This window comes from Zootoca vivipara, chromosome 1, assembly GCF_965207765.1.
Source record: "Zootoca vivipara chromosome 1, rZooViv2.hap1.1, whole genome shotgun sequence".
Taxonomy (NCBI): Eukaryota; Metazoa; Chordata; class Lepidosauria; order Squamata; family Lacertidae; genus Zootoca; species Zootoca vivipara.
The window spans coordinates 8681289-8699876 of NC_142582.1; the positions used below are offsets into that span (position 1 = coordinate 8681289).

Here is an 18588-nt window from a genome sequence, read left to right on the forward strand (position 1 = left end):
GGGTGTCCTAAGATAAAAAACTTTTGGGAAGCGGTCTATAATGAACTCAAAAAGATACTTAGGTACACCTTCAAGAAAAAACCTGAAGCCTTTTTATTGGGGCTGTTAGATAACGAAATTAAAAAAAAACTGACCAGCGATTTTTCTTGTATGCCACAGTGGCCGCGAGGCTACTAATCGCCCAAAAATGGAAGTTACAAGAGGTACCTCAGATTACGGAATGGCAAACGAAGCTATTAGACTTGATGGAAATGGCTAAGCTAACCTATAGAATAAGGGACCAGGGTGACGTGAAATTCCATAGAGAATGGAGTAAGTTTGTAGAATATGCAAGAAAGAACTATAATGGAATGAAAACGTTGGCGGTAATGAGTTAAATTCTTCATTGTTGATTATCGAGAATAGTTGAAATACGCGAGAAGTGAGAACTAATATACCCGCGGGTGGGGTGGAGGGAAGTCCGAGCTGGAGACAGCTATGTATTGTTTGGACTAATATGTAATGTATAAGTTGCTGAAAATGGAAAATCAATAAAAATTTATTGGTTAAAAAAAAGGAATTTTTTTATTTTGCTTCGACTCAGACCAACATGGCTACCTACCTGTAACTCAAATATCTTATTTACTGCAATGTCTTGCACCGGTTTAATTTCCCTGCCCAAAGTGATACTTGGCCAATGAGAAAGGAACAAGGTACTTGTCAGTGCAGCATTAAAAAGTGTTTGGTTTTGGAACGGACTTCTGGAACGGATTAAGTTTGAGAACCAAGGTACCACTGTATTTGAAGCCACTCAGATTGACAGCAGTATGAGCAGAATGTCCCCTGCAGATCGTAAGCTTAGAGTCAGCAAACAATGAAAGAAGGGCTCTTTAGAATACTTGGGCCACACAGCTATATGCTCAAAGCTATATGCACAAATACCAAAGTCTTAAATTGTTCACACAGCGGCACACAAGCAGAAATCATTTTCCACTATGATGGTTTCATAGTAAGATATATGGTGCAATCTTTACCCCCCCCCCCCAATTTCTCCTTTTAAATCTGCCACTCCACATCCTTTATGTAAATATACTGCATGAAAGAAGTGACAGAGATAATTAAATACTGGGGAGGGGGAAAAAAACGTTAGAACGTTTCTAGGCCACAGTCAAAGGAAGTGTGCCCTGTGACAATGCCGGCAGGAATTCACCTAGAGGAAGTGATCTGTAACAGATAAGGGTCTCCCCCCCTTCTATTAAAGAAGCACAGAGCAGGCATTAGACACGGTATTCATCATCTTTTGTATTCTAATAAAATCCTCACCAAAGAAATCATTCATTTCAATGGCTGAAGGAAAGAATGAGTATTTTATTGTTGTGATCTTTTTTTATGGAGGTTTTGAAGAGCTCTTCCACTTTTTGTGAGCACAAAAGCTCACTTCTTTTGTTAACATTTAACTCTAGCCATTTTAGCGTTGCTTCAGAGTCCTTAAAAGTATCTTCAAACCTATGGAAGATTTGTTCGAATGGAGCTTGGAATGTCTGTTCTACAAATTAAGGACAAGTAGATGGGTGTCTTGCTCCATTCTGAGCAGACGACAGGATATGCTGGGGTGTGCTAATCTTGTGTTCTTTTCAAGTCAGGAAAGCTAGAGCTTTCACAGGAAAGTGAGAGCTGTAATAATGCTGGTCCAATAACCACAAAGAGGCCTTGTGAATTAACAGGCCAAGATAAAGGCACCGAAATCAAACATGCAAAGGAGGAAGAGAATGGTGAAGGGTGAGGATGTTGGCACATTGCTCATTCACAGTTCAATAAACTATGGTATATTGTTAGCTCAATATTATTACACCAGCAAATGGGCCATGGAGTGTCAGTCTCCTATAAAGACCATTTCAGCCAGAGTCCAGTGCTGCTTTTCGCTAGCAGTGGACCCTGGTCAAGTACTCTTATATAACTTCTGTGACTTCATCCCAATGCTGGTGGGACTAAAATAAGAGGACCATCATCATTATCATCATCATCATCATCATCATCATCATCATCAATTGAATTTATATACCACCCTATAACCGGAGGCCTCAGGGCGGTTACAGAATAAAACCAAAATATAAAACCACAAGATACATAATTAAAATAAAAATAACCACCAATAACACCCCCCAACCCCCCAACCCCACATTTTAAAAGGGCATGGGTTGTTGTGACGGATTGGTCTAGTTGGCAATAGAACTCCAGGGTGCAGAGAGTTAAATCCCAATCTCCTGGATAAATGACACATTCCATTCCTGAGGGGCGGGACTGCAAGGAGTTTAAAAGGAATGGGAGGCAGTTAATTCGGTGGAGAGGGTTGTGGGAGTGAGGGAGAGTGTGGGTAGGCGTAGGAGATCTTAAAGTGTTCTGAGGAGTTTAATTGAATTATATTATCTAGCCATTGTTAATTGAAACTAGGAATATGATCTAAGAGCCTGTACACATGAAACCATTACGCATTTAAAAGTCATCTAGTCTAAATAAAGCTTTCTTAAATGTTAGTGGATGTGCTTAGTTATTCCAGCTGGGTATCTAAACTCACAGAAGTGGTGGCTCAATAGAGGACAAAACTTACCTCGGGTGTAGAGGCGACGGTTTGTGTCTTAGAGTTACACTGAGGAGGCTTAGGAGGATAACCTGGGGTGCTACAAAGTTGCCAGAGTGGAAAGGGCAAACTTTTGCAGTGGGGAATCAAACTGTAGGCAGGAGGTTATTCCGTCAAACAGCCTGGAGTTTCTCATGATACCAGGCCACGTAAGCTGGAAGACTGCCAGGTGAGCCTTTCTGGGGAGGTGCCAGGTGAGCCTTTCTGGGGAGAGCATTCCACAGATGGAAAGCCACTGTAGAGAAGGCCCGTTCTCATGTTACCACCCTTCAGACCTCTCAAGGAGGAGGCATACAAAGAAGAGCCTCAGAAGATGATCTCGGGGTCCGGGTATGGGAAGAGGCGGTCCTTGAGGTATTGCGGTCCTGAGCCATTTAAGGCTTTATAGGTCAAAACCAGCACTTTGATTTGGGCCCAGAAAATAATTGGTACTCAGTGCAGTCAGACCAGGTTCGGTGTAATATGTTCAAACTGTCTTGCTCCGGTGAGCAACCTGGCCGCTGAATTCTGCACTAGCTGAAATTTCCGAACCGTTTTCAGAGGCAACCCTCCGTATAGCGCACTGCAGTCAGTAATCTAACCTTGAGGTTACCATATGGTATATATCATACATTTATGGTGGGAGTGCAACAAGCTTACTGGGTTTCAGTGACACATTTCCGATGTTGTTTCCAATATTATTGGGTGCACCATCAAACTGAAACCCTGCTCTGGCCCTTCTGCTACTAGGCGCCAATCTTGACCCTACCCTTACACATAAGGACCAATTGCCATGCAGTTTACTGCTGCCAGTTCAGGAATCATCTCAAACTGAAAAGGCTCCAAGGTATGTTTCTGACTGGATGGCAAGGGAAAGTTTGGGATCTGGTTCTTTCAGAGCAACTCACACAACATAGAAGGGTTGTTGGAGGTTCGACAAAACAAGGCATGGGCCCCATGTATGAGATATGCAAACATTGTTGTTGTTGTTTAGTTGTTTAGTTGTGTCTGACTCTTTGTGAGCCCATGGACCAGAGCACGCCAGGCACTCCTGTCTTCCACTGCCTCCCGCAGTTTGGTCAGACTCATGTTGGTGGCTTTGAGAACACTGTCCGACCATCTCGTCCTCTGTCGTCCCCTTCTCCTTGTGCCCTCCATCTTTCCCAACATCAGGGTCTTTTCCAGGGAGTCTTCTCTTCTCATGAGGTGGCCAAAGTATTGGAGCCTCAGCTTCAGGATCTGTCCTTCCAGTGAGCACTTGGGGCTGATTTCCTTCAGAATGGATAGGTTTGATCTTCTTGCAGTCCATGGGACTCTCAAGAGTCTCCTCCAGCACCATAATTCAAAATGCAAACATAAGTGGCAATAATGTCACTTCCAGCTACTCACACGTACTTATGGAGAAGTTATATCATTGGCAGTTGAAGCCTTGCCGATGTGTGCAGTGACTCAGTTACCCGATAGTGTCCCTGTTCAATTCTTCTTCTTATAGGTGACTGATATAAGCATGTAACACTCTACGAGTTTTGTTGGAACAGGTCAATGTTATTTTACTACAGAATCAATAAAATAAAAATATTCTCCCTGGTTTTCCAATCTACCCGGCTTATTCCATTTCAGCAGCATGATTTAGAGCAGACACGTCCAACAGGTTGATCGCAACCTACCGGTTGATCGCGGGTGTGTCCCTGGTCGATCGTGGTATTAAGGAAAGTGGTTGCCTGTGTGATCCTTAATGATTCCCAGAAAAGCTCAACAACTCTGGGGCATCCCTCTCCCCCAAAAAGTTCAATAACTTTGTTCACTCCTCCCCTAAAAAAAGCTCAACAGTTTTTGGCAATGGGTAGATCACAACCAGTTTTTTTATACTGGGAGTAGATCACAATCTGTTGGAAGTTGGACATGCCTTATTTAGAGGAACTGGAGGGTGGGGTGATTAATTTTTGACACATAATTTATTTTTAAAAATGGAACTATGAAATCCCCACCAATCTACTTCAAATCACTCAGAGATCTACTAGCAGATCCTGATCTAACTTCTGCTCATCACTGGTTTACAAGACACCTCAAGGAGAGATGGCAAAGGCTGCAAGTAGAAGCTCACCAATACCATAAAGGCTACAGCAGGCATCCCCAAACTTCGGCCCTCCAGATGTTTTGGGACTACAATTCCCATCATCCCTGGCCACTGGTCCTGCTAGCTAGGGATCATGGGAGTTGTAGGCCAAAACATCTGGAGGGCCGCAGTTTGGGGATGCCTGGGCTACAGCTTGAAGAAACGTCTCTATTTCTGAGTTCTCACTTCTAAAAAGGGTGAATCCTATAAGGAACCTTGATCCTTATAGATAGTCAGCATTTTGAGCACTGTTTCTTCAACAGAGTGGGCGAAGATTCCCAGTGCTGGATAAGTCATTTCCTGCAATTTCTAAGGATCTATACTGTCATTTTACAGAGCAGTCAATTCCCCTTTATAACTAAGAACAGTATTTCTAGTACAATATTACAGTGGGGGGGGGATTGAATTTGCTTTAGTATTAACCTCTTTCCTGGATGCTATCCCAAGGCATTTCTGAAACTCATTTATTAGACTAGCTTCACACTCACATTCTCCTCTCCACAAGCTATCTGTAAAGGGACTATCCTTACAAAAAATAATGATTTTGTATGTTACAGTTTCACAGCAGAACTTCGGTTCACTTAAATTCAATGTATACCCTCAAGCAAACAACGTTTACAGCTCTAGGAAGGAGCAAGATGTATTTAAAGGGGGAAATGCATAAAATCAAGAGCAGCAAGGAAAAATTAAAGATATTTTATGAATTTCATGCTAAGAATGGGAAGCCCAGCCTTAAGGTTGGAAAGCATGTACATGAATGCCTGAATGCAGACAGATAAAAATTTCACATCTACAGAAGTGCATATTCATCCAAACATCTGCACTCCCCTATTCATGTTGCTTCTGATATTGTTGTTGTTGTTTAGTCGTGTCTGACTCTTCGTGACCCCATGGATCAGAGCACGCCAGGCACTCCTGTCTTCCACTGCCTCCCACAGTTTGGTCAGACTCATGTTGGTAGCTTCGAGAACACTGTCCAACCATCTCGTCCTCTGTCATCCCCTTCTCCTTGTGCCCTCCATTTTTCCCAACATCAGGGTCTTTTCCAAGGAAGTCTTCTCTTCTCATGAGGTGGCGAAAATATTGTAGCCTCAGCTTCTGGATCTGTCCTTCCAGTGAGCCCTCAGGGCTGATTTCCTTCAGAATGGATAGGTTTGATCTTCTTGCAGTCCATGGGACTCTCAAGAGCAGGCATCCCCAAACTTCGGCCCTCCAGATGTTTTGGGCTACAATTCCCATCTTCCCCGACCACTGGTCCTATTAGCTAGGGATCATGGGAATTGTAGGCCAAAACATCTGGAGGGCCGCAGTTTGGGGATGCCTGCTCAAGAGTCTCCTCCAGCCCCATAATTCAAAAGCATCAATTCAATTCAATGTACCTAATGGAAATTTTCATAGCAAAAACTACTGCTGTGCAAGGTAGAACTCTCCCACCCACAAAAAGCAAAAATAAAATAAAAATATTTCGCCCTGAACTATTTTTTAAAAGATTAATAGAATTTTTACTTTTATTGCCTTGTTCTCCCCAAAGGCATCAGCTCGCCCCCTCCCCCAAATACATGCTGTGATAGTTTCTAGGGGCTTCTTGCACAATAGAGGACCAGGGAAGAAGTGAAGTTGACTTACCTTCTGGAGATAGCGTGGAAAGCTAAAATCGTGTATAGCCAAAACCAGCTCTCTGATTTGATTGGTGGGGCTCTGCAAAGTTCTTCCGAGATCTCACAAGGCCATCTGGCATCTAGTGAGAGCCTTTCAGAGCCCAGTAAACAAGTCTGAGAGCTGTGTTTTTGTGTGGTTTTTTTAATGGATTCAAGGTCGGGGTAGATCAGAACTCATAGATAAATGTGACCTTTTCCAATTCATACACTGCCTACAAAAATCAATTGGAATAAATAACCTTATTGCATTGTATGGCCAGGCAGAGGTACAATGGAACTAAACAATTGAAATGAAGACACCATTATCTAATGTAAAAACAGGAGTCCTTCAATCATCACTAAAGCTTTGTTTGTGTTCTTTAAAAGATTATCTCCATCTCAGAATGAATTCTGTTCTTTCAATATTGCCAACTATACGCTAAAAGGGAGGCAAAAGAAACCTCTCTTAAAAGGAGGGTGGGCAAACTAAGGCCCGTGGGCCAGATCAGGCCCAATTGCCTTCTGGATCCGTCCCATGGACAGTCCGGGAATCGCCGCAAGAATCGCCAGCACGTGCGTTCTTTCCCTCTCCCTCACACGGCAGCAGTGATGCCTCCTCCCTCCCTCCTCCTGGCGTCTCCCCGCCCTGCCTAGAGAAGGAAGGGGGCTGGGCTTTGCTGGTGCCAGCAGCAGCAGCAGCAGCGCTCAAGTGGCCACCATTTTAAGCAGCCCCTCTCTGAAGCCCTTTCGCCTGCCGCTCATCGTCCCGCCGCCGCCAGCCCCTGCCGCTCACAAGACACAGGAACTCTCCAATCTGTTTGTGATTTATATGACCAAATAATCTCATGGTTGGCACATTCTGACTAAATAGGAGTTTATCTGGTAACATTCATGAATATTTGGTAAGTTTGGTAGAAATATGAACCTTGTATTCCATTATGGGATATATTTTACGCCATTCATTCAAGTTTTCTATGATTGTTATATTCTATTTTCTTGCAATTTTATTCCTCCTGTTTTTCAGCACAGACAGAGGGAACCTACTGCAATCAGCCCTTTGGGACTTCCTTCTCTATTAGGGCCGCTTACTTTTAAGGAAAGGGCTAGTGCTGTGATGTTTTTTATTGTGCCGATCTGTACGTGATCTTTCATATGTATAAGAAGGATATTGACAAGCTGGAACGTGTACAGAGAACAGTGACCAAGATGATCAAGGGTCTGGAAATCAAGACTTATGAGGAACAGCTGAAGGAGTTAGAGGGGGAAAGGGGATACTGAAAGGAGATATGATAGCCATATTCCAGTATCCAAAGGGCTGTCAGATGGAAGACGAAGCAAGCTTGTTTTCTCCTGCTCTGGAAGCTAGGGCCTGAACCAATGTATTCAAGTTACAAAACTGATTCTGATTAAACACCAGGAATAACTTTCTGAGAGTAAGAGCTGTTTAACAGTGGAGTAGACTCCCATGAGAGGTGGTGGGCTCTCCTTAGGGTTGCCAGACTCAATAGAGGACAGGACTTCTGTGCCTTTAATTGCCCTGCTCTCTTTTGAGTCTGGAAACCTTAAAGAGAAACCAGCAGGCCCTTCGTTTAATTTCCACTGGCATCTGGGGATAGACTTGTCGATCGTGGTCGACCAGTTGGACATCCCTGAACTAGATGAACTTCGGAGTCCCTTCCAACTCAACAATTCTATGAATTCGGTGTTGTTGTTTTTTAAAGAAAAGAAAGTCGTTGGCTGAGATACAACTTCATTGTTCTTCCCCAGATCCCTGCCTCTAATTCACACAAAGCTACGTGACAAGAGGCATTCATTGAGTTTCATGGCTAAGAAGGAACTTGGACCCAAATTTCTCCAATGCAGGTGCCATGCTTAATCTACAAAGCCACACTTGGGTTGTAAGCTCAGAGATCCAAATATATGTACTCAAAAGACTTACTGTAATTTACAACCACACGGTCTAGATTTCAAATTACATTTTTGCTTTGAAGGAAGTAACACCAACAGTAAGATCTAAAGTTCAGATGTTTTAAAAAAAGCCCATTTTCTCATAGAAATGAACTGAACGGCTTTTTCCCTTTAAGGGAAGGAAGGCAACAGTGTATTGCATATTCACCATGCATGCCAATTACTTGATTAATATATTTTCAATAACGCATATATCAGCCATACAGCAAACTGTCCTATTTAGAGGAGTACCAGGATATAAATGTACATAATTTGATGAATAAGTGTTTCTTTCTGAGGGAGGTGTCTTTAGGAATTAACTTTAAAAAATAATGTCTATTTAGGAAAGTCAATATACTATTAAACAATTAGAAAGGATTTGTTTATTTTTGGGTGTTTACATCTATTCAAATCTTACAAATCAAAACAATAGTGCAGAATACTAATTGCGTTGCAACATAGTGGGAAAAACCCAGAAGCACTTTCTTTTATTGATTTGTTTAGCTCAAAAATAATTAAGTTTTATGCAACTGATATAACTCCTGCCAAATAACACATTTTTGTCCATAATACTATTTTAATTATTCAATAAAAAACATGGGGAAGTAGTTTTTAATTTCTCACATAAACGGAATATACTTTATTTCAATTCATAGGCTTGGTGAATTTATTTCTGCAATCAAAAATTGTGTCTCTTTGTTGTTATTTGTGCTGTTTTATGGGCCCACCTGTGTTGCCCCTGGGGGCTATGTAAAGCAGCACAGAAAGAATGTCAAATGGCAGAATGTTGTTATGGAGGCACCCTCATGGCTTAGCAGTTTGCCGCATAAAACAGAGTTTGAATCCCTTAATGAAAACATGAAAATTCAAGGAAGTCACTCTAAAAAATGTGAGTATTTTCAATAACTGATTTTCTAAGGTGCTTTCACTCTCTGCAGGTAAGTTTTGTAGAAATAAAAAATAACAACATATGGCATTCCTTTTAAACGATTATATCTACAACCACTTTTTCAAGGATGCAATGAGAAAGAAGATATAAGGTTCAGAAACTTGCAATAATTCCACCCAGTATTAAGAAAACAGAGGAACTCTTTCATAAGGCTTGTATTACTTGTGTAGTTTTTTACAAAAATGCAGTGCAAACAGAAATATACAAAGAGCATGCAATATTCACAACACGGAAGTCGTGCACTAGCTGGATGGAGAGGAATGGTGGGAGGAACCACTAAGGGAAGAAGACTCAGAGCCTGGGGAGTTATGGTGGAACAACAATAGGTGGTCAGAGGAGGTGCTGGAAGCTGAGGGGGTAACAGGGTTTAGTGAGCTGGGAGAGTCTGTGGCAGAGAGAAGTTCAGAATCAGAGGAAGAAGCAAAAGCAGGAGAGGGGGGGGGCCAAGAGGCAGAGATGAGTCAGGTTGGTGAAGAGTCATGGGTTCCCCTTCCCCTCCTGTGACAAGTTCCTGTCCCCTGGTTTCCCAGAACAAGAAGAGGCTTGAAGAAGAGAGATTGGTGACACGCAACACAGTCTCTGATGGGTGGTGCTGTGGTCTAAACCACTGAGCCTCTTGGGCTTGTTGATCAGAAGCTTACTGGTTCGAATCCCCATGATGGGGTGAGCTCCCATTGCCCTGCCCCAGCTCCTGCCAACCTAGCAGTTCGAAAGCACACCAGTGTGGTGGGAAGGTAAACGGCGTTTCCATGCGCTCTGGTTTCTATCACAGTGTTCCGTTGTGCCAGAAACGGTTTAGTCCTGCTGGCCACATGACCTGGAAAGCTGTCTGTGGACAAACACCAGCTCCCTTGGCCTGAAAGTGAGATGAGCGCCGCAACCTCATAATCGCCTTTGATTGGACTTAACCATCCAGGGGTCCTTTACCTTTACCTAAGGCAGGTGTGGGGAGGTGGGGACCTTCAGTCTCAGAAACTGCTTCATGGGGGCAAGACCTCCTGGAGATGAGTTGCTGTGCTCATTACGCCTGACACGCCTGCACGAATTGCGTTTCTGCTCATAAAGAGTTAACACCAGCTTTCATGGTGTGATTTACTGGTGGCTTGCCTCTGATATAGTAAGCAGGCAGGCCATAGCTTGGTGGTTTAATATGAACATATCTATGCAGAAAAGGTCCCAGTTTCTACCCCTGGCACTGAAAGAACTTGCAGGACTTTAGATGGTTGGGGTCATGGGACAGCTTTGTGTGAACATGAGTGTGTTTGCAGAGAGGAAGAGGTACCAGTCACATTCTAATTTTGGGAGATGCCTGCCGGTCAATGTGCACAATATTGAACTAGATGGGCCAATGGGTTTGACTCAGCGAAAGTCAGCTTCCTTTGCAAATGCATTCTGAACAGATGTCTGAGAAGCTTCCGCGGCAGAAACAGAACATGTTGTAGAATTCTATGTAAGGATTTTGAATATTCATGGACAAATTTGCTGTTGCCACACAACCTAAAAATAAAATTTTGGAGTTTTTCTTCCTTACTCATTTACAGAAGGTCAATTAAAATATTTCCATTATGGGACTCTATGATGTCATTTTGAGTAGCCAATCCTCACTGCAAAGCATTCTGATTCATCACATTCTTAAAAGAGGACAGGGCTGAATAATCTAGAATTGTCTCTTTTGCCAAGTCTATTATCACTAAAGTCTGGCTAGCTTCCTCCAACTCAATGGGTTTAATTTTTAAAGAAACCACTTATTTTATCCCACTTATCTTATCCTACCTTTATACACCATTGTTTTGTAAGAATTTGGATAATTTGATAAGAGTAAAAGGTAAAGGGACCCCCGACCATTAGGTCCAGTTGCGGACGACTCTGGGGTTGCGGGGCTCACCTCGCTTTACTGGCCGAGGGAGCCGACGTACAGCTTCCTGACCATGTGGCCAGCATGACAAAGCCACTTCTGGCAAACCAGAGCAGTGCACAAAAACGCCATTTACCTTCCCACCCAAGCAGTACCTATTTATCTACTTGCACTCCATGCTTTCGAACTGCTAGGTTGGCAAGAGCTGGGACCGAGCAATGGGATTCGAACCGCTAACCCTCTGATCGGCAAGCCCTAGGCTCTGTGGTTTAACCCACAGTGCCACCCGCGTCCCTTTGATAAGAGTAGAGGAAGCAAAAACAGGAGACTTAATTTTCAACCTACTAGGTGTTAAGAACAAGCAGTTCTTGATATATGTACTGGAAAGAATGTGCATCAAATAGTTGAGAGGAGCCTGGTGTTCTCAAGTCAGGGGGTGCCAAGTCAGGAAAGCGAAAGAAGAAGCTTCATGTGAATGAAAGGAAGATGATAGAGAGCCATATGCAGCAATTCCTAATATGCCTGAATTCTATCAACCATTCAGCCTCACCTGAGTAAGCCACACCACAGAACTCCTTGTTAGATGAAAAATCCATGATCATCATCAAGCTCTGGTGGCTTCTTGTTGGCCAGGTAGATGATGGGGCAGCGGGTGGCCCTTTTGATTGACCCAGCTCAAAGATTCTTATGTTAAGTACACACACTGTTCTTGCGCCGCACACAAACCCGGCAACTGGTTCTCATATTTACATTCAAGAGCAATGGTTAAAATAAAATAAAATAAAATAACTGATTTTTTCCCCATACCTTGTAAGCAGCACCTCCGTGGATGATGGATTTGATGAAAATCCCAAGGTCAGCCCCAGTCTCTCGAGATTTGTTGCCCTTTAAGCTCACACCAAGTCCGGCCGAACCCGAGTCATTCAGAGGGATCTCGAAGGTCAATTGCTCTGTGGTGTCAAGCGAAAGAACGCTGCAGTAGGGTTCTCCTTTCTGTTAGACAAAGAAGCAGAACATCTGCATAAACAGACAGGAGTTAAATAAATGCCTCCTTCTCAGGTGCCCTGATCTGCATTTCGCAAGTCAACGATTTGAGAGGTATACACTGAGGGAAAGGAGGCATATTACTTGATTCTCTTTTTTAAAAACATGGTCAATTGGAAATCATCGTGAAAGAAATGCCCCCCTTTGGAACAGAGATTATATATATTACAATTTAAATATAATTAAAATTCTCCAAGTTTCTATAAACAAAAGTGATATACAGAGAAGAAATATGGGTGGGTGTGAAGCCAAGCTATCCCCTAACCCAGCCCCCAAAGGAAAACCCACTTTTTTCATCCCACCTACTCCAATGTTATTCACAACACTGCTTCTTCCATGGTTTGGTTTGGTTCTTTACTGCTGCTCTTTCAGTTTCTTCATAGTCAGGCTCACTCATAGAGCCCAGATAATCAGGAAAATGCAACCAGCATGACATCACAACATGACTTTTCCAACCCACCCCTTCCTGTTATTCCCGCACCACTCTGCTCAGGTGAAAGTTGCAAAGATTTAAAGCAGGTTTCTGCATCTGATGGGAAGCCCTGGTGGTCTTAACACCAATGCTTAGCTGCCAAGTATCCTGTTTTTCGCGGGAAACCCCCGGATTCTAATCCATTACCCGCGGTTCTCCCGAATGGAGAAAAATCCCGGAAATCCCCCGGATTTCCTACCTGCCAGGGAGCCTCCATTTTGGGTGCTGCCCTGCCCTTGTGTGGGCACCAGAAATAGGGCAGAGTGGCACCGGAAGTTGCTTCTACGCATGCCTGGCAGCCATCTTGGTGGTGGCCGCATGGCGGTGGGCATGCATAGAAGTGACTTCTGGTGCCACTCTGCCCTATTTCCGGTGCCCACACATGGGCAGAGCGGCCCCAGAAGATGCTTCTATGCGAATTCCGGCGCCACGCCACTGCTGATCCCGCATTTTTCAGTGGGAAACTTGGCAGGTATGCCAATGTGAGGACCTTGAAATCAACTGGCAACCAATGCAATGTAATAAAATGAAACAATTTAGCCTATGGGATGCTGCCACAAGGAGAGTTCAGAGGTTAGCACAGCAGTTCCTGTCCTCACACTAAATGGGGAAACACATTCACCTCTATTTGAAACAAAATAACCAACGGAGCAACTTGTTCTTCATTAAAACATGAACACTTGTACACATAACCTTTGACTTGGTCCTAGTCAAGAGTGCCAATCAGGACGCTTCCCCAAAATCTCTTTTGTGGACCACCACTGAAAGCTACAAAAAAAGTAGCTTCCACCCCTAAAACCCTTGATCAGGTGCTCCCACAATGCAATTAAAACCTACTATTTTTAGTTCTGTGGAAAACTAAAATAAATAATACAGTTTTAATCTGAAAGCCTCCATATGGGGGAGGGGGGGAGATATGCAAGGTCTACTGAACCTCAATTCCAATAAGTATCAAGAGCAAATATTTAATATATTTAACCATATGACAAAGTTAATGCATTTCATTTAATTGGAAAACATAAAAGTGGCCTGATGTTGACATTAATATTTTTTGTCTGATCTAGCTCTTTTTTTCTTTGTTAACTTTTCTGACATATATTTTTAAATAAAAATAAAAGATGCTCATGTGCAAGTCTGAGTCCTTCAGAAGAGAACTGTCCAACTAGTACGATTGGAAAATGAATGTTACTTTGCAATCACTGAATCATAAAAGCTCCCACTTTTAGGAATAAATAAATAAATAAATAAATAAATAAATAAATATAATAATCAATCTAGTAAAGGAAACATTTTTGGGTTTGCGACATTATGATTTTGAAACACTAACTCAGCTCTAGATCACTGCAGTTACGAGTAGTTTTGTTCAAATAAAAACATAAGGCCAAATGGAAATCTGTTGAAAATGTTGAAAAGTAAATCAGAAAACACACATGCTCGTCATTCTTCCCAGCTATAAAACCACCTTTAGATTGTTTACTGTTCTGAAGTTGACAGAACTGGGTGCATTTTTATTAGACCATATAAATATTCTGTATGTGGGCTGCGTCTAGCACTGCCTACGTTTGAGCAGAGCAGACTTACACCTCCCTCTCCTTTGCACTTTAGCCTTCTGTGCGCCCTCAAAATCTGCTTCTGATGGCTGATGATTTAGCACCCCTTCTCTTCTTTCCCCCATAATGAACTATCCCTCCCTTGGCTTTCTTTCAGCTCACTCATTTCTCCAATTCACTCTTTTCTAGCCATCCAGCATCCACATCTTCCAACTCTCCAATTTATTTCTAACATGTCTCAAGACAAGGACTGGGATGCAAATTGCTTTTTTCACATCTTAGGCCACTAAGGCTTTTCCCCTTTGAAAAGCAGAATACATGACACGCAGTATCACAAACTGTTTCCTTCCCACTCAACTGCTGCATTCATGTGGCATGCTACTCAAGTAAAGGTAAAGGTAAAAGACCCCTGGACGGTTAAGTCCAGTCAAAATTGATTGTGGGATACGGCATTCATCTCGCTTCAAGCCAAGGGAGCCAGCGTTTGTCCGCAGACAGCGTTCCAGGTCATGTGGCCAGCATGACTAAATCACTTCTGGTGCAACGGGACACCGTGGTGAGTGCCAAAGCGCACAGAAATGCTGTTTACCTTCCTGCCACAGCAGTACTTATTTGTCTACTCACGCTGGTATGCTTTTGAACTGCTAGGTTGGCAGGAGCTGGGACAGAGCAATGGGAGCTCACCCCGTAGCAGGGATTTGAACTGCCGACCTTCTGATCGGCAAGCCCAAGGCTCAGTGGTTTAGGCCACAGTGCCACTTGCGCCCCCTGATGTGTAAGTATTATGTAGAACTGAGCATGCACATGAACAGCTGTGTTACCATAAGGCAGATTGAACTTCGCAAACCTCTGGCACCGATGTGCGGATTCAAACTGCCAACCTTACGATCATCAAGCCCAAGAGGCTTGGTGGTTTAGACCACAGTACCACCTCCAAGCACCCTTGGTATCTTTAGATCCTGGCCAGGAGATCATAAAACAGATTCATCTATCTAGTGGATTTTGAAATACTGCACCACACACACACACACACACACACACACACACACACACACACACAGCTTCGAGGCAATGTTCAAAATTAATATGTTAATAAAAGCACAATGTGATAAAATAAATGCAGCTGAAAACAAACATGAGCTAAACAGATCAGATATTGAAACAGCACCAGATAAGGCTGGGATACATGGAGAAGTGTGAAGGAGTTGTAAGGCATCATACTGTGAAAAGCCGTCCAATCTTTCTTTTCTTGTTGATTCAACAAAAAGCAGAGCGACGGTGGGAAGGCCATCATGGACCCGAGGTAATTCAACTCTATATACACACATTTTTTCAAGAAACATTGAAGCTGTTCTGATCTGCCTGTCTCCACAGTGGTGGTTGCAGAGTCCCTCGGGACTGGTCAAACAGAAGGCAGGGAGACCAAGGGCAGTTGGTGCCAGAGCCAAAGACAGGGAGAGCCAACTAACTCACTTTGTTCCATGCGGAGTTGTACAAGGGCAACACTGAGCCGAAGGAGGAGGAAACTGTCATACAGAGTGACCCACCGGCCTGGCTGTAAATAAGAAAGTAGGAGGGCTTGGCTACAGGGAGACTGAAGTTGGTGGGGGCCTAATGGACCAACATCCATTGTGCAACTGAAGGCAGGCAAAGGAACACAGCAGGGCAGTGACTTCAGCACTAAGGACAGCTCCCAGTGAATGCATTGTCCAAGAAATGCTGGAGTGAAATCGATGAGCTTGTGTGTGCAAGTCCAATCCTTCTAGGCTCCACCCCCCTTGCTGGAAAAATGTAGATTCTTAAAGGGAAAATGTAGATTCTTAAAGGGGCAATACCTTTTGATTTATGTCACACCCCATCTTCTTTAAACAGATCTTTTGTTCAGACTACAGTGGTAACCTGGGTCTGTGAACAGTCCTGTTAACGAACTATTTGGGCAACGAACTCCGTAAAACCGGAAGTAGGTGTTCCGGCTAGTGAACTTTGCCTCAGAAGATGTATAGAAGCTGAACGGTGGATAGACACCGGAGGCCTCAGTACAGACAACGTGCCTCAGTTTAAGAATGCTTTGGTTTAAGAACGGACTTCCAGAATGAACTAAGTTCATAGATCGAGTTACCACTGTATTACGTATTTTCAGTTTTCCCATGACAAGAATATGAATAAAATGCTATGTTAGACAGACTTGGGAAAAGGGGTTTTATTGAATAATTAAGCTATAGCACCACTATGGCAGGGATGTTACTGATTTCAAAGTCCATCTCTCCCATTAACATATAAGCAATACAATATAAGCTTCTTGGGAAACTTTTGCACATAGTTGTACCCATCTGTTGAAGCACCACGCGTACATCTTCGTACAGACAAGTGCACCTGTGTGTTTACTTGCTTTTTTGCCAAGTTATTTTATTGTACCAAATTGCCAACTTTACTCCCCACTTCCAATGGAGCAACAGAATTAATTGGAGCACAGCAATTATCTCAATTTATATAACGTGCTTGTGTAACAACAAATATTCTGCACACCTGTTCATAGCTATCACCGGAATGTTCTCCATTTCCATCTGCAACAATTTTATTATGGGTATTTTAATAAATACTTAAGTCTGAACACGCCAAACCTCTGATCACAACAAATCCCAGTGTAGCAGAATCTAAAAAGCAACAATACAGGAGAGAAGTATTCTTTTTAAAATAATAATGATGATGATGACAATTTAGAGGATTTGGGGAACAAACTGTTCTAATTCTAACTGTACTCCTAAATAAATACAGAGCTAAGTGACTGGATTACCAAAATAAGCACAGCGCCAAAAACAACATGACAAACAAATTTAGGTGTTCAAGTGTTTCATGTTTTTTCCTAAGATTTATTAGTTTATTAAAAGGGAGTGAGTGCATGCATTAGTTCTTTGCACCAATCTGCTGGGTTATCGTCAGACTGTGTGGGTATGCTATCAGTACCAAAATAGAGTTGTTAAAATGTGTTGAAGCGAGACGACAGATATAAATATACTAAATCATTTTCAAGTATTAGGTTTCCTTCAGCTCTCCGCTTACATCCAGTTTGGAATCCATAATATTTCGCAGCTATTTACCTCACTGGAGCTCTCTGGAAAGCAAATAAGTGGTTTGCACAAAGCTCTGAAATTTAGGGTGGATACTTTCACAATGCCAAAAGAAGAAGTGTATCGCCAAATAAAAACAGAAGGCCACATTTGCATAACATTTGCATGTCCTAATTTATATGTATAGGTACATTATTTGGAAATAATAATAATAATAATAATAAATTTTTATTTATACCCTGCCCTCCCCAGTCAAAAACCGGGCTCAGGGCGGCTGACACCAACAGAATTACAATAAAACATAAAAACAATTAATTAAAATACAGATTAAAATACCGTATTAAAATTTAAAGTGCAGCCTCAATTCAAGTATTCCATAAATCCAAACCATGAGGGAGGAAAAACACAGGGGTCAAGCTGAGTCTAACCCAAAGGCCAGGCGGAACAGCTCTGTCTTGCAGGCCCTGCGGAAAGATGACAAATCCCGCAGGGCCCTGGTCTCCTGGGAAAGAGCATTCCACCAAGTTGGGGCCAGTACTGAAAAGGCCCTGGCTCTAGTAGAGGCCAATCTAGCCATCTTATGGCTCGGGATCTCCAGATTAATGACTATAATTTAAACAGAAATACAATACACCTCACCACAATGAAGGCTGTGGCTAGGTGACCTATGTTTATGCTTGGTTTTCTCTCCAAAGTCCCTGCTCTCTTTTTAAACTGAACAGCTCTTAGAGGTCTGCTTCTGTAAGGTATAATGAATGACAATCCTATCTAAATTAAATTTAAAAAATCCTTCCAGTAGCACCTTAGAGACCAACTAAGTTTGTCATTGGTATGAGCCTTCATGTGCATGCACACTTAAGTTAAAAAATAATAATTGTACACCAGCTAGTTTAGGAACAATCCATTCTGATCTCATTCTTCTCACATCAGGTTTTCTTATCTGTGGAAGGTAACACACTTATACATTCTTAGCAGTGAGATTACTTTCATTACCTTCACAGTAATGAAAAAACAGGCTTGATCTGCTTTAGCTTGAGGAATAGAAAGCCATTAGTAAAATCTCAACAGTGAAGCAGCTGCTTAAGGATGCAACTTCTCAGAGCAGAGGCTGTGCTTGCTCTGGCCATTAGGTGACAAGAAAAGCACTGTGAAAAATTGTTATACTGCTTGCTATATAGTAATAAACTACTAAGTGTGGAAGAAGCAGCTGAATGAATAGTTTGCATATGTTGTCACAACAGTTCCTAGGCCTAATGGACAAAATAAAAACTGACCCATCACCAGTTCTGGGTGGTATCCGACAGAGAGCTCAAACGTGAACATACGGATCTAACAAAAATATATGTAACTTGTC

The 18588-nt window shown here is 42.5% G+C and overlaps 1 protein-coding gene across 1 annotated transcript in view; it reads right to left on the reverse strand.

Moving 5' to 3' along the window:
• Nucleotides 1-18588, reverse strand: part of PARD3B (par-3 family cell polarity regulator beta) — a 538536-nt gene that overhangs the window by 334700 nt on the left and 185248 nt on the right. The window contains exon 11 of the mRNA XM_060281957.2: nucleotides 11908-12093. Within this exon, the coding sequence (XP_060137940.2) occupies nucleotides 11908-12093 (186 nt within the window). The remainder of the gene's footprint in view (nucleotides 1-11907; nucleotides 12094-18588) is intronic.